General features: G+C 43.9%; 1 protein-coding gene across 1 annotated transcript; it reads right to left on the bottom strand.

The window, feature by feature from the left end:
- Positions 1-10262: 10262 nt before the first annotated feature.
- Positions 10263-22550, bottom strand: si:ch211-180f4.1 (leucine-rich repeat neuronal protein 1). Its single transcript, XM_034536343.1, has 13 exons — positions 22170-22550; positions 17778-17942; positions 17552-17697; positions 17367-17468; positions 16343-16527; positions 15404-15646; positions 15205-15327; positions 14789-14911; positions 12591-13020; positions 12327-12459; positions 12010-12200; positions 11741-11899; positions 10263-10850 (listed from the first exon to the last, which is right to left on the bottom strand). Exons 2-13 carry the CDS (start codon positions 17860-17862, stop codon positions 10359-10361), a joined length of 2412 nt encoding a protein of 803 aa, XP_034392234.1. The 5' UTR covers positions 17863-17942; positions 22170-22550; the 3' UTR covers positions 10263-10358.
- Positions 22551-26780: the final 4230 nt, after the last annotated feature.

Below are 26780 nucleotides of genomic sequence, written 5' to 3'. Positions count from 1 at the left end.
AATCAATACTGTCTCTAGTCATTACTAACTCTAATCAATACTAACTCTAATCAATACTAACTCTAATCAATACTGTCTCTAGTCATTACTAACTCTAATCAATACTAACTCTAATCAATACTAACTCTAATCAATACTGTCTCTAATCAATACTAACTCTAATCAATACCGTCTCTAATCAATACTAACTCTAATCAATACTAACTCTAATCAATACTGTCTCTAGTCATTACTAACTCTAATCAATACTAACTCTAATCAATACTGTCTCTAGTCATTACTAACTCTAATCAATACTAACTCTAATCAATACTGTCTCTAGTCATTAATAACTCTAATCAATACTGTCTCTAGTCATTACTAACTCTAGTCAATACTAACTCTAATCAATACTAACTCTAATCAATACTAACTCTAATCAATACTAACTCTAATCAATACTGTCTCTAGTCATTACTAACTCTAATCAATACTAACTCTAATCAATACTAACTCTAATCAATACTGTCTCTAGTCATTACTAACTCTAATCAATACTAACTCTAATCAATACTAACTCTAATCAATACTGTCTCTAATCAATACTAACTCTAATCAATACTAACTCTAATCAATACTGTCTCTAGTCATTACTAACTCTAATCAATACTAACTCTAGTCATTACTAACTCTAATCAATACTGTCTCTAGTCAATACTAACTCTAATCAATACTAACTCTAGTCATTACTAACTCTAATCAATACTAACTCTAATCAATACTAACTCTAATCAATACTAACTCTAATCAATACTGTCTCTAGTCATTACTAACTCTAATCAATACTAACTCTAATCAATACTAACTCTAATCAATACTGTCTCTAGTCATTACTAACTCTAATCAATACTAACTCTAATCAATACTAACTCTAATCAATACTGTCTCTAATCAATACTAACTCTAATCAATACTGTCTCTAGTCATTACTAACTCTAATCAATACTAACTCTAATCAATACTAACTCTAATCAATACTGTCTCTAGTCATTACTAACTCTAATCAATACTAACTCTAATCAATACTAACTCTAATCAATACTAACTCTAATCAATACTGTCTCTAATCAATACTAACTCTAATCAATACTGTCTCTAGTCATTACTAACTCTGATCAATACTGTCTCTAGTCAATACTAACTCTAATCAATACTAACTCTAATCAATACTAACTCTAGTCATTACTAACTCTAATCAATACTGTCTCTAGTCAATACTAACTCTAATCAATACTAACTCTAGTCATTACTAACTCTAATCAATACTAACTCTAATCAATACTAACTCTAATCAATACTAACTCTAATCAATACTGTCTCTAGTCATTACTAACTCTAATCAATAATAACTCTAATCAATACTAACTCTAATCAATACTAACTCTAATCAATACTAACTCTAATCAATACTAACTCTAATCAATACTAACTCTAGTCATTACTAACTCTAATCAATACTGTCTCTAGTCAATACTAACTCTAATCAATACTAACTCTAGTCATTACTAACTCTAATCAATACTGTCTCTAATCAATACTAACTCTAATCAATACTGTCTCTAGTCAATACTAACTCTAATCAATACTAACTCTAGTCATTACTAACTCTAATCAATACTAACTCTAATCAATACTAACTCTAATCAATACTAACTCTAATCAATACTGTCTCTAGTCATTACTAACTCTAATCAATAATAACTCTAATCAATACTAACTCTAATCAATACTAACTCTAATCAATACTAACTCTAATCAATACTAACTCTAATCAATACTAACTCTAGTCAATACTAACTCTAATCAATACTAACTCTAATCAATACTAACTCTAATCAATACTGTCTCTAGTCATTACTAACTCTAATCAATACTAACTCTAGTCATTACTAACTCTAATCAATACTAACTCTAATCAATACTAACTCTAATCAATACTAACTCTAATCAATACTAACTCTAATCAATACTAACTCTAGTCATTACTAACTCTAATCAATACTAACTCTAATCAATACTAACTCTAATCAATACTGTCTCTAGTCATTACTAACTCTAATCAATACTAACTCTAGTCATTACTAACTCTAATCAATACTAACTCTAATCAATACTAACTCTAATCAATACTAACTCTAATCAATACTGTCTCTAGTCATTACTAACTCTAATCAATACTAACTCTAATCAATACTAACTCTAATCAATACTAACTCTAATCAATACTAACTCTAATCAATACTAACTCTAATCAATACTAACTCTAATCAATACTAACTCTAATCAATACTAACTCTAGTCAATACTAACTCTAATCAATACTAACTCTAATCAATACTAACTCTAGTCAATACTAACTCTAATCAATACTAACTCTAATCAATACTGTCTCTAATCAATACTAACTCTAATCAATACTAACTCTAATCAATACTAACTCTAATCAATACTAACTCTAATCAATACTAACTCTAGTCAATACTAACTCTAATCAATACTAACTCTAATCAATACTGTCTCTAGTCATTACTAACTCTGATCAATACTAACTCTAATCAATACTAACTCTAATCAATACTAACTCTAATCAATACTGTCTCTAGTCATTACTAACTCTAATCAATACTGTCTCTAGTCATTACTAACTCTAATCAATACTGTCTCTAGTAATTACTAACTCTAATCAATACTGTCTCTAGTCATTACTAACTCTAATCAATACTGTCTCTAGTCATTACTAACTCTAATCAATACTGTCTCTAGTCAATACTAACTCTAATCAATACTAACTCTAATCAATACTAACTCTAATCAATACTGTCTCTAGTCATTACTAACTCTAATCAATACTGTCTCTAGTCATTACTAACTCTAATCAATACTGTCTCTAGTAATTACTAACTCTAATCAATACTGTCTCTAGTCATTACTAACTCTAATCAATACTGTCTCTAGTCATTAATAACTCTAATCAATACTGTCTCTAGTAATTACTAACTCTGATCAATACTAACTCTAATCAATACTAACTCTAATCAATACTAACTCTAATCAATACTAACTCTAGTCAATACTAACTCTAATCAATACTAACTCTAATCAATACTAACTCTAGTCAATACTAACTCTAATCAATACTAACTCTAATCAATACTAACTCTAATCAATACTAACTCTAATCAATACTAACTCTAGTCATTACTAACTCTAATCAATACCATATCTAGTCATTACTAACTCTAATCAATACCGTCTCTGATCAATACTGTCTCTAGTCAATACTAACTCTAATCAATACTAACTCTAGTCAATACTAACTCTAATCAATACTAACTCTAATCAATACTAACTCTAATCAATACTGTCTCTAGTAATTACTAACTCTAATCAATACTAACTCTAATCAATACTAACTCTAATCAATACTAACTCTAATCAATACTAACTCTAGTCATTACTAACTCTAATCAATACCGTCTCTGATCAATACTGTCTCTAGTCAATACTAACTCTAATCAATACTAACTCTAATCAATACTAACTCTAATCAATACTAACTCTAATCAATACTGTCTCTAGTCATTACTAACTCTAATCAATACTAACTCTAGTCAATACTAACTCTAATCAATACTAACTCTAATCAATACTAACTCTAGTCATTACTAACTCTAATCAATACCGTCTCTGATCAATACTGTCTCTAGTCAATACTAACTCTAATCAATACTAACTCTAATCAATACTAACTCTAATCAATACTAACTCTAATCAATACTGTCTCTAGTCATTACTAACTCTAATCAATACTAACTCTAGTCAATACTAACTCTAATCAATACTAACTCTAATCAATACTAACTCTAATCATTACTAACTCTAATCAATACTAACTCTAGTCATTACTAACTCTAATCAATACTAACTCTAGTCAATACTAACTCTAATCAATACTAACTCTAATCAATACTAACTCTAATCAATACTGTCTCTAGTCAATACTAACTCTAATCAATACCATCTATATATATATAAATATACAAATATATATAAATATATAGAGAGACAGACAGGCAGACTCACCATTCTGTAAACATGAAGATGTTGTTGGTTTGTGTTCTGCCTTCAGGGCGTCGCCATCTTGTTTTGTTTCAACCAGAAGTGACATAAGAGGGCGGAGCTAAAGACAACTGAACACTAAATAAAACATTTTTAGAAGAGAAACTTTCATGAAGTGAAAAACACACTTTAGAGTTAGAGTTTTAAGACGAAAACCTGTCAATCACTGTGTAGCCCCGCCCCTAAAGCATCCCCTGGTTTATGGCCTGTTTGACTCTAAATGACCATAATTTACTAAATGAACATCATTCTGTATTGAAGAAGACTTAAAACTAGAGATTGAGACCAAAAACTAATGTTTACAATGTTTACTGAGGGAATACATCAAGAGAAGTAGAGTCATTTATATAGACTTCTATACAACCAGAGGAGTCGCCCCCTGGTGGTCAGTAGAGAGAATGCAGCTTTAAGACATGAAGCATAGACTTCTATACAACCAGAGGAGTCGCCCCCTGGTGGTCAGGAGAGAGAATGCAGCTTTAACACATGAAGCATAGACTTCTATACAACCAGAGGAGTCGCCCCTTGGTGGTCAGGAGAGAGAATGCAGCTTTAACACATGAAGCATAGACTTCTATACAACCAGAGGAGTCGCCCCCTGGTGGTCAGTAGAGAGAATGCAGCTTTAACACATGAAGCATAGACTTCTATACAACCAGAGGAGTCGCCCCCTGGTGGTCAGGAGAGAGAATGCAGCTTTAACACATGAAGCATAGACTTCTATACAACCAGAGGAGTCGCCCCCTGGTGGTCAGGAGAGAGAATGCAGCTTTAAGACATGAAGCATAGACTTCTATACAACCAGAGGAGTCGCCCCCTGGTGGTCAGTAGAGAGAATGCAGCTTTAACACATGAAGCATAGACTTCTAAACAACCAGAGGAGTCGCCTCCTGGTGGTCAGGAGAGAGAATGCAGCTTTAACACATGAAGCATAGACTTCTATACAACCAGAGGAGTCGCCCCCTGGTGGTCAGGAGAGAGAATGCAGCTTTAACACATGAAGCATAGACTTCTAAACAACCAGAGGAGTCGCCCCCTGGTGGTCAGGAGAGAGAATGCAGCTTTAACACATGAAGCATAGACTTCTATACAACCAGAGGAGTCGCCCCCTGGTGATCAGTAGAGAGAATGCAGCTTTAACACATGAAGCATAGACTTCTAAACAACCAGAGGAGTCGCCCCCTGGTGGTCAGGAGAGAGAATGCAGCTTTAACACATGAAGCATAGACTTCTATACAACCAGAGGAGTCGCCCCCTGGTGGTCAGGAGAGAGAATGCAGCTTTAACACATGAAGCATAGACTTCTATACAACCAGAGGAGTCGCCCCCTGGTGGTCAGGAGAGAGAATGCAGCTTTAACACATGAAGCATAGACTTCTATACAACCAGAGGAGTCGCCCCCTGGTGGTCAGGAGAGAGAATGCAGCTTTAACACATGCAGCATAGACTTCTATACAACCAGAGGAGTCGCCCCCTGGTGGTCAGGAGAGAGAATGCAGCTTTAACACATGAAGCATAGACTTCTATACAACCAGAGGAGTCGCCCCCTGGTGGTCAGGAGAGAGAATGCAGCTTTAACACATGAAGCATAGACTTCTATACAACCAGAGGAGTCGCCCCTGGTGGTCAGGAGAGAGAATGCAGCTTTAACACATGAAGCATAGACTTCTATACAACCAGAGGAGTCGCCCCCTGGTGGTCAGGAGAGAGAATGCAGCTTTAACACATGAAGCATAGACTTCTATACAACCAGAGGAGTCGCCCCCTGGTGGTCAGGAGAGAGAATGCAGCTTTAACACATGAAGCATAGACTTCTAATAATAAAGAACAAGAATTAGGAATCAGACACCAGGCTGAGTGACAAAGTGTGTATTTATAGTATCCTCACACACACACTTAGTTACAGTTGGTGCTGAGTATCGAGTAGTAATAATAATAATGAGAATAATAATAACATTATAAGCAATAGTTGTCTTCAAATATAGAGTCATACACTTTATACAAAATACCCTGCATATTATCATATTATCAGTGGTGTGATGTCATCGTGGTTCTCACTCTGAACTCTGAAGGTTGATTTCTTTCCATTTATGCAGATTTAAACGTCTCTTTTAGTCCAAAGATTCAGTTTACTGAGATATAAAAGAGTGGAAATATCTTCATAAGAGAATATGATATAAACATGTGGAGATTATAATCTCTAAAACAAATATGTAGAGATTATAATCTCTAAAATAAAAATGTAGAGATTATAATCTCTAAAATAAACATATAGATTACAATCTCTAAAATAAATTTGTAGAGATTATAATCTCTAAAATAAAAATGTAGAGATTATAATCTCTAAAATAAACATGTAGAGATTATAATCTCTGAAATAAACATGTAGAGATAAATAAACATGTAGAGATCATCTCTACATTTGTTCCTGAAGTTTCGGTGACGTGTGAAGGACGAAGCTGCAAACTGAGGAATCAACTCATGGAATCAACTCATGGAATCAACTCATGGAATCATGGCGGCTGTAAACTGTTTCTGATGAGTCACTTTGGTGGTTCTGTTATTGATTATTGATCAGATCTCACAGCTGCACAGTTTGCAGGTCATCACACAGGCGTGGTTTAATAAAACAGTCCTAAATATGAGTGCAAAGGCATGCAGCACCACCTCCACCTTTACATCTATCTTACCCTTTACCTCCACCTTTACATCTTACCCTTTACCTCCACCTTTACATCTATCTTACCCTTTACCTCCACCTTTACATCTTACCCTTTACCTCCACCTTTACATCTATCTTACCCATTACCTCCACCTTTACATTTTACCCTTTACCTCCACCTTTACATCTATCTTACCCATTACCTCCACCTTTACATCTTACCCTTTACCTCCACCTTTACATCTATCTTACCCATTACCTCCACCTTTACATCTTACCCTTTACCTCCACCTTTACATCTATCTTACCCTTTACCTCCACCTTTACATCTTACCCTTTACCTCCACCTTTACATCTATCTTACCCTTTACCTCCACCTTTACATCTTACCCTTTACCTCCACCTTTACATCTATCTTACCCTTTACCTCCACCTTTACATCTTACCCTTTACCTCCACCTTTACATCTATCTTACCCTTTACCTCCACCTTTACATCTTACCCTTTACCTCCACCTTTACATCTATCTTACCCTTTACCTCCACCTTTACATCTTACCCTTTACCTCCACCTTTACATCTATCTTACCCTTTACCTCCACCTTTACATCTTACCCTTTACCTCCACCTTTACATCTATCTTTCCCTTTACCTCCACCTTTACATCTTACCCTTTACCTCCACCTTTACATCTATCTTACCCTTTACCTCCACCTTTACATCTTACCCTTTACCTCCACCGTTACATCTATCTTACCCTTTACCTCCACCGTTACATCTATCTTACCCTTTACCTCCACCTTTACATCTATCTTACCCTTTACCTCCACCTTTACATCTATCTTACCCTTTACCTCCACCTTTACATCTATCTTACCCTTTACCTCCACCGTTACATCTATCTTACCCTTTACCTCCACCTTTACATCTATCTTACCCGTTACCTCCACCGGTGCCTTTACCTCTATTTTACCCTTTACCTCCATCTCACCCTTTACCTCCACCGTTACCTCTATCTCACCCTTTACCTCTATTTTACCCTTTACTTCCACCTTTACCTCTTTCTTAACCTCCACCTCCGTCTAAACCGTAACCTTCAACTCCATCTTTACTCCCACCTTAACCTCCACCTCCCGGTGCAGAAGAACTCGTTGTTCCAGGATTAAAACATTAAACAGTGGTGAACAAACAGGTGCAGAAAGTGTGGATACAGTTCTTCAGGTGGATGTAGCAGCTTCACCATGACTCCACCGGCTGCGGGGTCACCGTGACGACCACCGCAGCCGGTGACCAACTCATAGAATGAAACAGAACCGCGATGCATTCATGCTGCGCAGATGAAGACCAGGAAGTGAACGGACGTTTGTGGACTAAAGGTCCCGAATTCAGATCCTCAGAGAGAACACAACTTTACATTCATTCAATAGTTTCAAACGAATGACGATCGTAGAAAAACAAAGATGTTGTAACAATGTTGTTAATTAATTTTGGCATTTTAAATTCATCATAAATTCTGGAGAGATTTATGTTATGAAGCACTGAACGATATTCTCCATTGTGTTTATAACGTGACATGTCGTCTGCATACAGGCGGAAGAGTGTTTTGTTTTACTCGTTCGCTTACGAAATAAACGTGAAACTTAATTCAACGTCTTCTTCTTAAAATAGTTCTGAAACGTTGAATTCGGGACCTTTAAGCACTCCGACGACCTTTAGAGTGACCTTTAGAGTGTCAGTGCTGCATTCATGGTTAACAGATAAAATATGATAATTAAGAGTCCAGCTACTGTCGGAGGAAAGAGGACCCGAGGAGACCCGGCTTCACGGCCCGATAACCAGCCGCGACCCACAGCTTGAAACACATCCCAGTAAAACCAGTCCAACTCTCAAAGTCTCAGAACAACTGAAGATTAAAACCCGGAGAGAAACATTCTGGTGTTTTTATGTATTTCAGCCCATTGAGCTTCAGATTTGTACCAATAATTATTGTGTTTAGATAGAAATGTCCAAGATATCTTAATTTATTTAGATTTTAATAAAACTACCGGCTTGAGTTCATGATCGAAATCACAAATTATTTTTCACTTTTCACACAATGTGTTATATTTCTTTTACATTCGTTGAAGTGCTTCACAGAAAAAAGTTCCCTCAAGCAATTTAAATTATTACATTTCAAAAGTCAATCTTTAAAATTAAATGCAACAACAACAACAAAAAGTAAATTAAGTAACAAACAAACAAAGTAAGCAATAGCAAAAGCATTATTTTGACATTTCATAATAAAAAACAATAAAACGGTGTTTTCTGTTTTTGGAGAGGAAAAGTCAAATGAAGTTCAAGGAAACAAAATTATAATAATTAATTAATTACTTAAATTAATTAATGGAAATGAATGTTTTACAACATCTATTGACAAAGTGGTGGAAAGTAACTTCTGAAGTACATTTACTTCAGTACGATGTTGAGGTACTTTACTCAAGTACTTCCACGTTCTACATTATTAACAAATACACTACCAGCAATAAATAAATATATTAAAATGCATCAATAAATGTTGAGTTTGTGTATTTATATTCGTTTACAATAAAATAGTTATAGATCAATAGTATTCCATTCATAATGTTGTATTTATTTAGACTGTCGTGCTCTTTAATTTTTAACTCCATCAACTTTAAAAGGATTCAGATTCAAACCAAAGCTTTTGTGTTCATTATTAAAAGTTCAGATTCTTTTTCTGCAAAGCACTTTGATCGACTTGTGATTGATTATCGGAAACCTGATCGGCAACACGACGGACTCTGAGTCTGTAACGACCATAAAAACACCAGGATGGTCCCCTGAGTGGATCCTGATGGGGGTCCGGTTGAGTCCTGGTCCCCGTTGTGCGTTCGGTTTTCCTCTTCTTTCTCGTCGACGTCGTCGATGTTCGTCTCTCGGCGAGTCGTGTGACTCTTTGCTGGTGACTTCCTCAAAATCCTCCTGCTGGTTCCCCCTCCAGCCGGTCCCTCCTCCTGCCGGTCCCTCCCTCCTCCAGCCGGTCCCTCCCTCCTCCTGCCGGTCCCTCCCTCCTCCAGCCGGTCCCTCCCTCCTCCTGCCGGTCCCTCCCTCCTCCTGCCGGTCCCTCCTCCTCCTGGTCCCTCCCTCCTCCTGCCGGTCCCTCCTCCTGGTCCCTCCCTCCTCCAGCCGGTCCCTCCCTCCTCCAGCCAGTCCCTCCCTCCTCCAGCCAGTCCCTCCCTCCTCCAGCCAGTCCCTCCCTCCTCCAGCCAGTCCCTCCCTCCTCCTGCCGGTCCCTCCTCCAGCCGGTCCCTCCCTCCTCCTGCCGGTCCCTCCCTCCTCCAGCCGGTCCCTCCCTCCTCCTGCCGGTCCCTCCCTCCTCCAGCCGGTCCCTCCCTCCTCCAGCCAGTCCCTCCCTCCTCCAGCCAGTCCCTCCTCCTGCAGGTCCCTCCTCCTGCAGGTCCCTCCTCCATCTGGTCCCTCCTCCTGCCGGTCCCTCCCTCCTCCTGCCGGTCCCTCCCTCCTCCAGCTGGTCCCTCCTCCAGCTACCACATGTAAGTCTTGGTGGTGTCGATGTGACTCCCCCCCGCCTCCCTCTCCTCCCTCTCCTCCTTGTCCTCCTTGTCCTTCTCGACCTCGCTCTCCCACAGGGTGATGAGTGGCGGGTCCAGGTCGCTGAGCGGGATGGAGGTGGCGTGCTGCATGTACTTCTTCAGCGAGTGTCCGCAGGACTTGCGCTGCTGGACCCGGCGGCCCATGTAGACCACCAGCAGCGCCATGATGGACAGCGCGAACATGGAGCCCATGACGGCCGCCAGCGCCACGCTGCTGCGCCGCGACGCCACCAGCTCCACCGAGAAACCCGCCTCCTTCGTGGTGACGTTCAGGCAGGACATGTGGAAGGGGGAGGCGGCGGAGGGGGGAGAGGGGGAGGAGCTGGGGGAGGAGGGAGGAGAGGCGTAGATGGTGATGCAGACGTGGTACTCTGTGGCAGGAAGGAGGTGAGTGAGATTATACTCCTGAACATCCACTGGAACCTGGAGAGACAGAGTGGGGGGGTTACTATGGAGACGGACCAATGACATCACTTCCTGTCTAGCCTCTGATCCACTAGCTTTCAATTCAAGCATGTCTTAAAGACATAACAACATGGATGACCTGCAACTTCCTGATGTTAAACTCTAGCCTTGATTGGTGATGCACCATCATATCTTAAGGAGCTTGTAGTACCATATTGCCCCACTAGAGAGCTGCGCTCACTAAATGCGGGGCTACTTGTGGTTCCTAGAGTCCTAAAAAGTAGGATGGGAGCCAGAGCCTTCAGTTATCAAGCTCCTCTTTTATGGAACCAGCTTCCACTTTCAGTCCTGGAGGCAGACACAGTCACCTCATTCAAGAATAGACTTAAGACTTTCCTCTTTAATAGTGCTTATAGTTAGGGCTGAATCAGGTTTGCCCTGGTCCAGCCCCTTGATATGCTGCTATAGGCTTATAGGCTGCTGGGGGATGTTTTAGGATACACTGAGCACCTCTCTCCTCTTCTCTCTCTCCTTATGGATGAATTTACATCTCTCCATTGCACCTTATTAACTCTGCTTCCTCCCCAGAGTCGTTGTGACTTCACGTCTCATAGGGTCCATTGGACCTGGAGGTGTCTGATGCTGGTGAGCCGGCCTCCCATTGGCCCTGCTGATGCGCCCCCTCAGAAAAAAACGTTACATATTCTGAGACCAACAGCTACTGGGTCTAGACCTTGTAGAATCACTACTGGGGTACCTCAGGGTTCTTTTCTCTAGAAACCAGGTCTCTTGGCTCTGTTATTCTGTTATTATTTCCCACCACAGCGATGCAGACGACAGCTGCTGGTCTGTAAACCCAGAACGGGTCTCTGCTGGTCTGGCTAACACCTCTGTGTGGGCGAGTTCACCTTGGCGGTGTAGCTGATCTGAGGGTTGTCAATGTGTACGGTGGCGCTGGTCCAGCGGGTCACATGAAGGGGGGCGTCCTGCTGGTTCTGACCCACAGACAAAGGTCTTCCACTGGGAAACAACTTCCACTCCAACACCACCGACTGGGCGTGCACCACCTGCAGAGATTTCATATAAATGTAATAAGAAATGTATTCAAATTAAAACGTATATAATAATGAAACTTACGGTAAAGATGTTTTCATAAGAGATGTAAGAAGATAAAAACCTTGGCCAGCACCATCAGAGAGGCGGCAGCGCCGGACGAGTTCCCCGGCCAGGGCTGCTCTCTGCCGGGCCCCCCGTCCCACCGGATCCCCCATCCGGACCACGAGTCCACAGACCCCCGAGAGTCCACGAACACTGAGACGCTCTTTGTGTCGGCGCCCTCCATGTTCCACGCTACACAGGTATACACACCTGAGAGAGACGGAGGCTGAGTGATCTATATCCATGTATATATCTATATATATCTATATATATCTATATATATATTTCTATTTATAAATCTGTGAGAAAACAAGTGAACCAGCAGCTCAGACGGACCTGTGTCTGACGGCTCGGCGTGCTCGATCACTAGCGCTCCGGGCTCCGACACACGATGCTTCTTCTTCTTCCTGCTGCTCAGGCCACGCCCCTCCTCTGATACGATTGGTGCAGCCATCGCCTCCGAGCTCACCTGACCAGGTGAGGAGGAAACAGAGGAGTCACTCGGCTTCAGTCGCCCCGAACAATATAATCAGTGAGAACACACACCAACTCTACGTCTCACACACACACACACACTCGCTCACTCGTGACCCCGCCCACCTTGTCTCCAGTGGGCGTCACCCAGTAGAATTGGGGGGCGGGGTCAGCGTCCGCCCAGCACTCCAGTGTGATTGGCCGCCCGGCGCTGACGTTCATGGCAGGCGGGAAGGCGTGAGGAGAGATGTGGGGCAGGCAGCTGTTAGCCCCGCCCCCTCCGCCTCCGGCCCCGCCCCAGCCGGCGCCCACCACCTCCTGCAGCTCGCGGCCAATCAGGTGAGGCGGGGAGGAGCAGAGGGTGATGGCGGACTCCAGCATTTTCAGGTGCGACTGGTTGCCGAGGTGAGGCCCCCAGGAGGTGAGACAGTCACACCGCAGGGGGTTGGAGTGGAGAGACACCTCCTCCAGGGACGGGAGGGAGGACAGGAGGTCTCCGGAGAGGAGGCCCAGATGGTTGCTGTGGACCAGGAGAGTCCGGAGGGAGGACAGCTCGCTGAGGACACAAGGAAACAAGGAGAGAGGAGAGGAGGACACAAGGAGAGGAAACAAGGAAAGAGGAGAGGAGGACACAAGGAGAGAGGAGAGGAAGAAACAAGGAGAGAGGAGAGGACACAAGGAGAGAGGAGAGGAGGAAACAAGGAGAGAGGAGAGGACACAAGGAGAGAGGAGAGGACACAAGGAGAGGAAACAAGGAGAGAGAGGAGAGGAGGATGCAAGGATAGGAAACAAGGAGGAAACAAGGAGAGAGGAGAGGACACAAGGAGAGGAAACAAGGAGAGAGGAGACGAGGACACAAGGAGAGGAAACAAGGAAAGAGGAGAGGAGGACACAAGGAGAGAGGAGAGGAAGAAACAAGGAGAGAGGAGAGGACACAAGGAGAGAGGAGAGGAGGAAACAAGGAGAGAGGAGAGGACACAAGGAGAGAGGAGAGGAGGACACAAGGAGAGGAAACAAGGAGAGAGAGGAGAGGAGGATGCAAGGAGAGGAAACAAGGAGAGAGGAGAGGAGGAAACAAGGAGAGAGGAGAGGACACAAGGAGAGGAAACAAGGAGAGAGGAGACGAGGACACAAGGAGAGGAAACAAGGAAAGAGGAGAGGAGGACACAAGGAGAGGAAACAAGGAAAGAGGAGAGGAGGACACAAGGAGAGGAGGAAACAAGGAGAGAGGAGAGGAGGAAACGAGAGAGGAGAGGACACAAGGAGAGGAAACAAGGAGAGATGAGAGGAGAGGACACAAGGAGAGAGGAGAGGAGGACACAAGGAGAGGAAACAAGGAAAGAGGAGCAGAGGACACAAGGAGAGAGGAGAGGACACAAGGAGAGGAAACAAGGAAAGAGGAGAGGAGGACACAAGGAGAGGAAACAAGGAAAGAGGAGCGGAGGAAACAAGGAGAGGGAGGTCAGTTACAGGCAGACAGAGAGACAGACAGATACACAGACAGACAGGCACACAGACACACAGACAGACAGAGAGACAGACAGACAGACTGGCAGACACACAGACAGACAGAGAGGCAGACAGAGAGACAGACAGACAGACAGACAGGCAGACACACACACACAGAGAGAGAGACAGACAGACAGACAGACAGACAGACAGACAGGCAGACAGACACACACACAGACAGACATACAGGCAGACAGAGAGACAGACAGACAGACAGGCAGACACACAGACAGACAGACAGGCAGACAGAGAGACAGACAGACAGACAGACAGGCAGACACACACACACAGAGAGAGAGACAGACAGACAGACAGACAGACAGGCAGACAGACACACACACAGACAGACATACAGGCAGACAGAGAGACAGACAGACAGACAGGCAGACAGACACACACACAGACAGACAGACAGGCAGACAGAGAGACAGGCAGACAGACACACACACAGACAGACATACAGGCAGACAGAGAGACAGACAGACAGACATACAGGCAGACAGAGAGACAGGCAGACAGACAGACAGGCAGACAGAGAGACAGGCAGACAGACACACACACAGACAGACATACAGGCAGACAGAGAGACAGACAGACACACAGACACAGACAGACAGACAGACAGACAGACAGACACACACACACAGACAGACAGACAGAGAGACAGACAGACACACACACACAGACAGACAGACAGGCAGACAGGCAGACAGAGAGACAGACAGACACACACACACAGACAGACAGACAGGCAGAGAGACGGACAGACAGACAGACACACACACAGAAACACAGACAGACAGGCAGACAGACACCTGAAGGCCTGTGGGTCGATGTAAGACAGTCTCGGGTTGCTGCAGAGTTCCAGTTTCGCGAGTTCTGGCAGGTTCTTGAACGCTGCTCGCTCCACCATCACCAGCTCCTCCATGATGTTCAGACTGAAACATCATTAGCAGGATTTATTACTATTAGTATTCATTCATATGGTTATTATTGTTATTTATAAACATGTAATAATATGGTTATCATCATCAATCAAAAGTCTGATAGAAAACAAACATTTTAAACTAGTCTTTATATCTTTATGAGCTTATTTACACTGATTTTAATGTTAATTAATGAACTAAACGTAATTATTTGTGTCCTCATCAAAGATTGTTTATGAGCAAGAAGAGGTCTCCCTCGTCTTTAACGTTCATTAAATATCAGATCAATACGCTCTCACACTCACCTGAGCTCCTCCAGGTGCTGAAGGTTCTGGAAATCTCCCTGCTGGACTCGGCTGATCGGGTTCCTGTTCAGGTCCAGGAACTTCAGGTTCGGGAGCACGCTCAGTGCGTCCCGAGGAACAGACCTACCAAGAGGAAGACGGTTCCGTCAGTGTTACGGCGGCAGACGGTCGCAGGAACCCGAGAGGCACTCGGACTTACCTGAGCCGGTTGTCGTAGAAGGAGAGACTCTCCAGGTAGTCGAGGCCCAGGAAGGCAGCGGAGGGGATGGAGGCCAGACCCATCCCAGCCAGAACCAGGCTGTGGAGGCGGGACAGAGGCAGGAAGTTCCTCTCCTCCAGACCCAGGATGGGGTTCTCCCCGATCATCAGGATCTCCAGGGACGGCAGGGACTCGAACCAGCGGCTGTCGAGGGCCACCAGCCGGTTGGAGTTTAGGTGGAGCCTGAAGGACCGAGCAGAAGACAGAACAGATTCAGAAACCGGTATTCCTTTAGTGGGTTTCTCTGGTCACCTAGGATGTTCTAGTGGTTCTTTAGAGGGTTCTAATGAGCATTCAAGAGGTTCCATTTGACCTGAAGGTCAGGTTCCTTTGAGAGGTTGGGCAGTGAGGTGGATTTAAGGGTCCTTTAGCTCAGGTCCTTTAGGTGGTTCCTCTGGTCATTGAGGAGGTTCCAGTGGTTCTGAAAGGGCACTAGAGGTGGTTCTAGTGGATGTTAAGGTGGATGTAATGATCTTAAAGTGGTGGGAGGAGGTTATAGGGGTCATTTAGATAGTTCTAGTGATATTTTAGGAACATCTAGAGTACCTTTTGATCGTGCCTGTGGTCACATAGATGGGAACCCGTTTCTAGTGGTCCCTGAGAAGGATTTGGTGGTCCTTCAGGGGGTTCTATGGATTCTTTAAAAGGTTCTGATGGTCATTTAGGAGGTCTTAGTGGTCGTTGAAGAAGGTGTGCAGGTTCTGTACTAGTGCTCCTTAGTGAGATTTAGGCGGTTTTAAGTGTCCTCGTGGTCATTTAAGAAACTTTAAGGTTCCCTAAGGGTCACTGTCTAGGGATCATTCAGGTGGTTCTAGTCGTCACAGAGGAGGTTCTACGTCTCCTTTAAATGGTTAAGAAGGTCAAAGGAGAAGACGTTACCGCAGCAGGTTGGTGAGTCCAGCGAAGGCTTTGGGTCCGATAGAGGAGATGCGGTTGTGGTTGATGTAGAGCTCCTCCAGACTGGAAAGGTTCCTCAGACTGAAGTCCTCCAACTCCTCAATGTGGTTCTCCTCCAGGTACAGAGTCACCAACCGGCCCAGAGAGGACAGATCCATAGAGCTCACCTGGAACCAGAGCAACACCAGTTCTTTATGGAGCCATGAGCATGAAGGCATCACTGTTTACTTCATTTATAATGGAGGAGAACGTGGAGGAGAACATGGAGGGGAAAGGGAATGAGAATGTGGAGGAGAACGTGAAAGAGAACATGGAGAAGAATGAGGAGAACATTGAGAAGAACATGGAGGGGAACATGGAGGAGATCATGGAGGAGAACATGGAGGGGATCATGGAGGAGATCATGGAGGGGATCATGGAGGGGATCATGGAGGAGAACATGGAGGAGAACATGGAGGAGAACATGGAGGGGAACATGGAGGGGAACATGGAGGGGATCATGGAGGGGAACATGGAGGGGAACATGGAGGGGAACATGGAGGGGAACATGGAGGGGATCATGGAGGAGAACATGGAGGAGAACATGGAGGGGATCATGGAGGGGATCATGGAGGGGAACATGGAGGAGATCATGTAGGGGATCATGGAGGAGAACATGGAGGGGATCATGGAGGAGAACATGGAGGGGATCATGGAGGGGATCATGGAGGGGATCATGGAGGGGATCATGGAGGAGAACATGGAGGGGATCATGGAGGGGATCATGGAGGGGATCATGGAGGAGAACATGGAGGGGAACATGGAGGGGAACATGGAGGGGATCATGGAGGGGATCATGGAGGGGATCATGGAGGGGAACATGGAGGAGAACATGGAGGAGATCATGGAGGAGATCATGGAGGGGAACATGGAGGAGAACATGGAGGAGAACATGGAGGAGAACATGGAGGAGATCATGGAGGGGAACATGGAGGGGAACATGGAGGAGAACATGGAGGAGACCTACCTGGGTGAAGTGGTTCTGGGACAGGTCCAGTTCCGTGAGGTTGGTCAGCCTCTGCAGCTCCGTGTCGATGGAGGAGATGTTGTTACTCTGCAGCAGCAGAACCTGGAACACGTCAACGCATCGAGAGACATCATCAAAATAAATACGACGAGATAATGATCGTCATCGTCACGGCGACCGGTCACCTGAGTGTCGGCGGAGATGTTGGCAGGTAGCCGGTGCAGGTGCAGCTCGTTGCAGTCCACGGTCCGGGCCTGGTGGTACACGGACTGCGGCGTGTACCAGGGTCTGGTCTCACACACACACTGCAGAGGGCACGGCACAGCGCCACCTGCAGGACAAACGCACACCTGCTCAGGCTCCACCTCCAACTCCACCTGTCCGTCTGAGGTCTACTGAACCGCTCTTTACCCTGACTGGCCCCGCCCACTCCGGCACACACTGACGATGTCGCCACGCAGAGGAGGAGGAGGGCGACGGAGACCGCAAATCCCATGATGCACTGGGGGCGCGGCAGAGAGGAAGTGTTGGTCGGACTTCCCGTAGAAGGTCAGAGGAGGAGGGTCACATCTACAGCTGGAGGGAAACACACAGGAAGTGATGTCATTAAGTCAGTCGCATGTTTTGTATCAGTTTGTAATATTATATTCACATTTATAACATTTAATGTCTGTTAGCTCATCAGGTAAGTTCACTTTTACATGTTGGATCAATGCACTCAGCATGTCTCCATAGCAACAGCTGCTGGGACTTCTGCCTAAACTAGCTTAGCATGTAGCTTATTTCCCAGTTTAAACTAAACTAAACTAAACTACTCAGTTAGGTTTAAACAACTAAACTACTCAGTTAAGTTTAAACAACTAAACTACTCAGTTAGGTTTAAACTACTAAACTACTCATCCATCCATCCATTCTCAATACCGCTTATCCTCATTAGGGTCGCGGGGGCGCTGGAGCCTATCCCAGCTGACATAGGGCGAAGGCAGGGGACACCCTGGACAGGCCGCCAGTCCATCGAGGGCACATGTAGGGACATACAACCATTCACTCTCACATTCACACCTATGGGACATTTAGAGATCAATTAACCTGCAGCATGTCTTTGGACTGTGGGAGGAAGCCGGAGAGCCCGGAGAGAACCCACGCTGCCACGGGGAGAACATGCAAACTCCACACAGAAGGACCGCTCCGACCGGGAATCGAACCCGCGGCCCTCTTGCTGTGAGGCGACAGTGCTAGCCACTACACCACCGTGCAGCCCTCTAAAGGTTAGGTTTAAACAAATAACTTTACTCTCTACCTTAAAACAATTGTCCCCACAAGACAGGTAACCCCCCACCCCCCCACCCCCCCACCCCCCACACACACACACACACACACACACACACACACACACACACACACACACACACACACACACACACACACACACACACACACACACACACACACACACAGAGCGAGGCAGAATTCAGGGACATTTTGCCTCTGCTGCCATGGCAACCAGCCAGGAAGTGAGATCAGAGGAGGGAGGGGAGAGGGGGGATTTTATGAATGGAGACAAAATAAAAATCCTGTCAAAGTATTTTAGTATAAATGTACTATTTATATTCTCTCTCTCTTTTTATTTATATATATATATATATTGAACGTTGTTTCATGTTCGTCTGAGACTTTAATCTGTTTATTTATGATCAATAACTCATTGATCATGACGAGACAAAACATCCTTCTTCTCCTTAATAGACTGGATTCTTCTTCTTCTTCTCCTGAGATAGAATATTGATGAGGTGATATTAATAATTTAACGAGCTGCCTTGTTGTCCTGCTGAAGAGGCTGTGATTGGAGGAGAGCTGGTTAATTAACTCTGAGCGGTCTCTCTCTCTCTACCTGTCTCTCTCTCTCTCAGTCTCCACCTGTCTCTCTCTCTCTACGTCTCGCTCTCTACCTGTCTCTCTCTGTCTCTCTCTCTACCTGTCTCTCTCTCTGTCTCTACCTGTCTCTGTCTCTCTCTACCTGTCTCTCTCTCTACACCTGTCTCTCTCTGTTTCTACCTGTCTCCCTCACTCTACCTGTCTCTCTCTGTTTCTACCTGTCTCCCTCTCTCTACCTGTCTCTCTCTCTCTGTCTCTACCTGTCTCTCTCTCTCTCTACCTGTCTCTCTCTCTCTACCTGTCATGACTTTTATTAAATGAATAATAATCTGTCTCTCTAAGTCCCGCCTCCACTTACCCCTGCGCTCTGATTGGATGCTGCTCTTTCCAGGTGCGAGTCAGTGAGGAAGAGGAGACGTTACGTAAAGAGCGCTGGTTGCCGTGGAAACCTCCCGAATGTGAAACAAACTCCTCTGACCTACTTTTATTATATTTATATAAATATAATAAACTCAACTGAACTCATACTGCTGGGGAGGAGACAAGGAGAGGAGGCAAGGGGAGGAGACAAGGAGAGGAGGCAAGGAGAGGAGGCAAGGGGAGGAGGCAAGGAGAGGAGACCTGAGGAGGAAACAAGAGGAGGAGACAAGAAAAGAAAACAAGGGGAGGATACAAGGAGAGGAGACAGGGGGAGGAGACAAAGAGAGTAGGCAAGAGAGGAGAGGAGGAGAGGAGACACAAAGAGGAAACAAGGAGAGGAGACAAGAGGAGGTAACAAGGGGATGAAACAAGAGGCGACAAGGGGAGGAAACAAGGGGATGAAACAAGAGGAGGAGACAAGGGGAGGAAACAAGAGGAGGAAACAATGGGAGGAAACAAGATGAGGAAACAAGGGGAGGAAACAAGAGGAGGAGACAAAAGGAGGAGACAAGAGGAGGCGACGAGGAGGAGATAAGGGGAGGAAACAAGGGGAGGAGACAAGGGGAGGAAACAAGAGGAGGAGACAAGGGGAGGAAACAAGAGGAGGAGACAAAAGGAGGAGACAAGAGGAGGCGACAAGGGGAGGAAACAAGGGGAGGAAACAAGAGGAGGAGACAAGAGGAGGCGACAAGGGGAGGAGACAAGGGGAGGAAACAAGAGGAGGAGACAAGGGGAGGAATCAAGAGGAGGAGACAGAACCAAACAACTGGCCCAAAGACAAACGATAGTTTCTGTTTGTGAGATGCTAGCTGTGCCCTCCGCTTCCAGTGTGTATGCTAAGCTAAGCTAACTAGGTTCTGATACTGGTGTCAGGCCAGTACCTTTGACAGCAGTGACGTCATGATTCAACTTATTAGACACATTTAAATAGTGACTGCTGGTCTTTATGACGGTTAATAAACTAAACTATAAAATGAGGTGACGGGGAAGGAGAGGGGGGGGCGGGGATGGAGGGGGGGGGGGGGGGGGGAGTGATGGGGGAGAGAGAGTTCTACCAAACAATTTAAAACCCTGTAAAGTAAAACATGATCAAATCACCAACATAGTTTTATCATTAGAGAGGAAAAGACTGAGCCGAACGCGCTGATATGTGTGTTATCTTGAGTAAATATAACCAGAGTTACTGTGAAGCTCTTTCTCCTCTGATCTCTCAAACGTCACGTGCAGGACACAGAGACACGCCCACATTTCCCTATCTCTCCTCTGTGTATGGCCGGTTGCCATGGAGAGGGGGACGTGTTGTTTGAGCTGCGCTGATTAGCTCATTTAAAGCAGGTGTGTGTCTGACTAATCTGGTATTTCATGAAAAAGAGCCTGTCGAAATGTGGAATGTGACAGAAAACCATAACTCTGAGCCCAAAAGTGTGGACATTGTGAGCGGCTCAAGGCTTTTGTGAACGTGTACATGCCCTTAAACGTGTTTTTGGGTTTAGATATGATGCCTTACTCACAGTTTACAAAATGCTACCACTTAGCTAAAGAAAGAAAATCTGCCTCTGTTTTATAATGGGGGCGGATGGGCAGATGTGTGGACTTGCTCGCTCGTTGAGGGTTCTCCTGACAAATGTGGAAAACTTTGTGGATTCTATCGACACATTTGAGCACCGGCACAATATTCCCTACGTTTTGATGCATAAATGGTGTAAATAGAGTGCCGACTGTGAGACTTGTGGCAAATTACAGTTTATTTTTTAGGACTTTCGGTGTCTCCTCTCTCACTCTGGCAGTTGGTCTGTCACTCTAGAGCTGAACATTCCAACCACATACACACCCATTAGAAAACTCTGAAACAGAACAGAAATCTTCCGAAACTCGAACAAAGATTCCGTCTAAATTGTGCTAGCTATGAAAAAATGTCCATTTGGGCAAATAAGCTCCATCCTTTTGTTAACGTTTTAAACTGTAAATCATTTCTCTACCTTAATGTATGGAGACACAGTGTGGGCACAAAGATTAGCGTAGATTAGCGTGTTCTCTTCCCAAACCCCATTCAAGTGGATGGGACAACTGGGTTTTGGGGGCTAAGCGCCGGCCTCAGTAAAGTCAGAGCACGTTTGGATCTATTTGTTATGTATCTGCGAGCTGTACGCTGGACCGAAGTTCTGGTGGAAGAGGGACAATTGGAAGATTAATAATAATAATAATAATAAGCCCGCAGGATAACATGCAGAATTATCTAAAAATATTTCAACAAACAGCGAGTTTGATCTCATCTCAAACCTGCCCGGTGATGCGTTCAGGGACAGTCGTATAGTAGGCTATTCATATTACTCTAACAGCAGCACGCACAGCGACCTGAAAGTGATTTAAAACTTGCGGATTTTAACATAATTGTTATTATTATGATGATTCTTATTATTGTTATTAATGATAATAATAATAATGATTATAATTATAGTCTCCGTGCAGAGTCCCGCGCGGTCCGGACTCAGACGCCCATGTTCTCACCTTGCTCCTCCGCGTGCAGCGTCTCCTGCTGCTCCGCTCCGGGACCGCGCACCGAGTCCGGCAGAGTCCGGTAGAGTCCGGCAGAGACGAACGGATCCAGTATAGGCGAACAGAGACCGGTAGAAAGCGCGAGGGTCTGTGGTTGGTTCGGGTTTAGTAGATCCGATGAGCTTTTATCTGAAGCATCCCCCCCCCCTGTCCTCTGTCAGGTCCGCAGACTCGGGATTAGCCAATGTGCTTTATAGGCCACTGGGCGGCGGACCAATCAGAGCTCGGATGCTGCACAGAGGTGAAGGAGGGGGGCGGGGTCGACTAACATGACGTAATGCTCCAGATTCTCCTAATGATGTGAGTCTGCGCTTCTCTCTCATGTCTTCTACACTACACACACTACACACACTACACAACTACACACACTACACACACTACAATACACAACTACACACACTACAATACACAACTACACACACTACACACACTACACAACTACACACACTACACACACTACAATACACAACTACACAACTACACACACTACAATACACAACTACACAACTACACACACTACAATACACAACTACACACACTACACACACTACAATACACAACTACACAACTACACACACTACAATACACAACTACACACACTACACACACTACACAACTACACACACTACACACACTACAATACACAACTACACAACTACACACACTACAATACACAACTACACAACTACACACACTACAATACACAACTACACACACTACAATACACAACTACACAACTACACACACTACAATACACAACTACACACACTACACACACTACAATACACAACTACACAACTACACACACTACAATACACAACTACACACACTACACAACTACACACACTACAATACACAACTACACACACTACAATACACAACTACACACACTACAATACACAACTACACACACTACACAACTACATACACTACAATACACAACTACACACACTACACACACTACAATACACAACTACACACATTACAATACACAACTACACACACTACACACACAACTACACACACTACACACACTACAATACACAACTACACACATTACAATACACAACTACACACACTACAATACACAACTACACACACACTACAATACACAACTACACACACTACAATACACAACTACACAACTACACACACAACTACACACACTACAATACACAACTACACACATTACACACACTACAATACACAACTACACACACTACAATACACAACTACACACACTACAATACACAACTACACAACTACACACACAACTACACACACTACAATACACAACTACACACATTACACACACTACAATACACAACTACACACACTACAATACACAACTACACACACTACAATACACAACTACACACACTACAATACACACTACAATACACAACTACACACACTACAATACACAAACTACACACACTACAATACACAACTACACGCACTACAATACACAACTACACACACTACAATACACAACTACACACACTACAATACACAACTACACACACTACAATACACAACTACACACACTACAATACACACACTACAATACACAACTACACACACTACACAACTACACAAACTACACACACAACTACACACACTACACAACTATACACACTACAATACACAACTACACACACTACAATACACAACTACACAAACTACAATAGACAACTACACACACTACACAACTACACAAACTACACACACAACTACACACACTACAATACACAACTACACACACTACAATAAACAACTATACACACTACAATACACAACTACACACACTACACAACTACACAAACTACACACACAACTACACACACTACAATACACAACTACACACACTACAATACACAACTACACACACTACAATACACAACTATACACACTAGACCTGTAAAATACACAATAAACCTGTAAAACTGTATATCTGTAAAAACAAAAACTACATCCTTAAAAACAACAACAACACATATTTGTTTGCATGAATGAGGACGAGACGTTGAACTTTGAACATTTGTTGTTGTTTTCAAAAGAACAGAAGAACGATGACATCACTGTGATGTCATCGTTCTGAGTCGGCTTTTCTGTACGAGCGATGAAGACGAGGATGACCACATGAGGTCATCAGCTGGAGTGAGGAAGAGGAAGATCTGCTGGTCGATACTTCATGAAGTCAGATAGTTTAGTCCAGAGGGTCTCAACATGAGGGCCGGGCCCCTCCAGAGGGCCACCGGATCCACCTGAGGGGTCCTGACATGATTAATGGGAGGAGGAGAGGAGGAAGGAAGAGGCGTGAGGAAGAGGAGGGAGGAAGAGGCGTGAGGAAGAGGAGGAGTGGAGAGGAGGGAGGAAGAGGCGTGAGGAAGAGGAGGAGAGAAGAGGAGGGAGGAAGAGGCGTGAGGAAGAGGAGGATAGGAGAGGAGTGAGGAAGAGGAGGATAGGAGAGGAGGGAGGAAGAGGAGTGAAGAAGAGGAGGATAGGAGAGGAGGGAGGAAGAGGCGTGAGGAAGAGGAGGAGAGAAGAGGAGGGAGGAAGAGGAGGATAGGAGAGGAGTGAAGAAGAGGAGGATAGGAGAGGAGGGAGGAAGAGGCGTGAGGAGTAAGAAGAGGAGAGGAATGAGGAAGAGGAGGAGAAGAATGAGGAAGAGGAGGAGAGGAGGGAGGAAGAGGCGGAATCATCTTCAGAATAACTGAAGTCTTGTCCATAAAAAATATCTTTTAATATTTTCCAGTAAATGTCACGTGGAACACGTAGAACCCTGTCTCAGAAAAATAAAAGCAGGCCCCGCCCCTTCACATCAATAAACCCCTCGGCCAATCACAGCCGAGGAGGGGCGGGGCCAAGCAGGCTCTGACAGCGGCGATCGGCCACAGAAACAAGACGTCATCAAGACTCCTCAGCCGAGTATTAAAGATTATAATCAATACAGAAACACACAGGACCTCATCCTGCTGCAAAGGATCATGGGACATGAACGCCGGGCCAAAAGTATGTGTTCTATATATCACTGGTTCAACATCAACAACAACAACAACAACTGAATATTGTCTCTTTAATAACGAAAATAAAAACTAAATATTGTCTCTTTTATAACAAATATAAAAATGTAATATTGTCTCTTTTATAACAAAGATATGAAGTGAATATCTTCTCTAAACGTAAACATGTAAACACAAAGCTTCATTTGGAGGCGTGTCCACATACTTTTGGCCATCACTGTGAGTCCCAGTTGATCGTCCAATCAGAGGGCTTTAGCTGATCAGACAGAACAACAACAACAACAACAACAACAACAACATGAGGTCGTCTCACTGACAATCTTCTAATAATGAAACGTTCAACAAGCAAAACAATGTGCCACTTTAACAGAGTACTACTGCACTGTGGTATTAGTACCTTTACTGCAGGAACAGAGTACTACTGCACTGTGGTATTAGTACCTTTACTGCAGGAACAGAGTACTACTGCACTGTGGTATTAGTACCTTTACTGCAGGAACAGAGTACTACTGCACTGTGGTATTAGTACTTTTACTGCAGGAACAGAGTACTACTGCACTGTGGTATTAGTACCTTTACTGCAGGAACAGAGTACTACTGCACTGTGGTATTAGTACTTTTACTGCAGGAACAGAGTACTACTGCACTGTGGTATTAGTACTTTTACTGCAGGAACAGAGTACTACTGCACTGTGGTATTAGTACTTTTACTGCAGGAACAGAGTACTACTGCACTGTGGTATTAGTACCTTTACTGCAGGAACAGAGTACTACTGCACTGTGGTATTAGTACCTTTACTGCAGGAACAGAGTACTACTGCACTGTGGTATTAGTACTTTTACTGCAGGAACAGAGTACTACTGCACTGTGGTATTAGTACTTTTACTGCAGGAACAGAGTACTACTGCACTGTGGTATTAGTACTTTTACTGCAGGAACAGAGTACTACTGCACTGTGGTATTAGTACTTTTACTGCAGGAACAGAGTACTACTACACTGTGGTATTAGTACTTTCATATTTCCTCTGATATAAAACGTTAACATTTTTTACAGTGCATTTCCATTAAATGTGTTAAAAACATTACCCAGAATGCAACGCTGTCCTGATCAATATAAAAACATTCTTCCTGTTGTGCTGGTGACGGAAACACGACGGCGAATCAGAGCCGTGGAAATAATCTAAATAATCTGACATGCTGAAAACTACAAAGTCATCTTTTGTCAATGAATGGCTTCTTCTTCTTCTTCTTCTTCTTCAAACCGCTTTAAGGCGTCTCAATAGAAACACAGTCATGCTGTAAAAGGAGAGAACAGTCGAACACATGGCGCCGCGTTCAGGGCACCGCCGAGGCTGGGAAATCTCACCGCCACGAACTGATGTGAAGCTGAATATCATAATAAGACGTGAACATTTATATTGTTACTTTAATAAAGATGCTTCCATCTCGGCAAGGAATAACAAAAGAGCTAGCTGCTAGCTAGCTGAAAGATGATGTCATCAAACTACCTGTAGGAGACGCTGTACCTTTAAGAAG

This window comes from Cyclopterus lumpus, chromosome 7, assembly GCF_009769545.1.
Source record: "Cyclopterus lumpus isolate fCycLum1 chromosome 7, fCycLum1.pri, whole genome shotgun sequence".
Taxonomy (NCBI): Eukaryota; Metazoa; Chordata; class Actinopteri; order Perciformes; family Cyclopteridae; genus Cyclopterus; species Cyclopterus lumpus.
The sequence above is the reverse complement of the archived record's forward strand: the minus strand, read 5'-3'. Positions and strand labels throughout refer to the sequence as shown.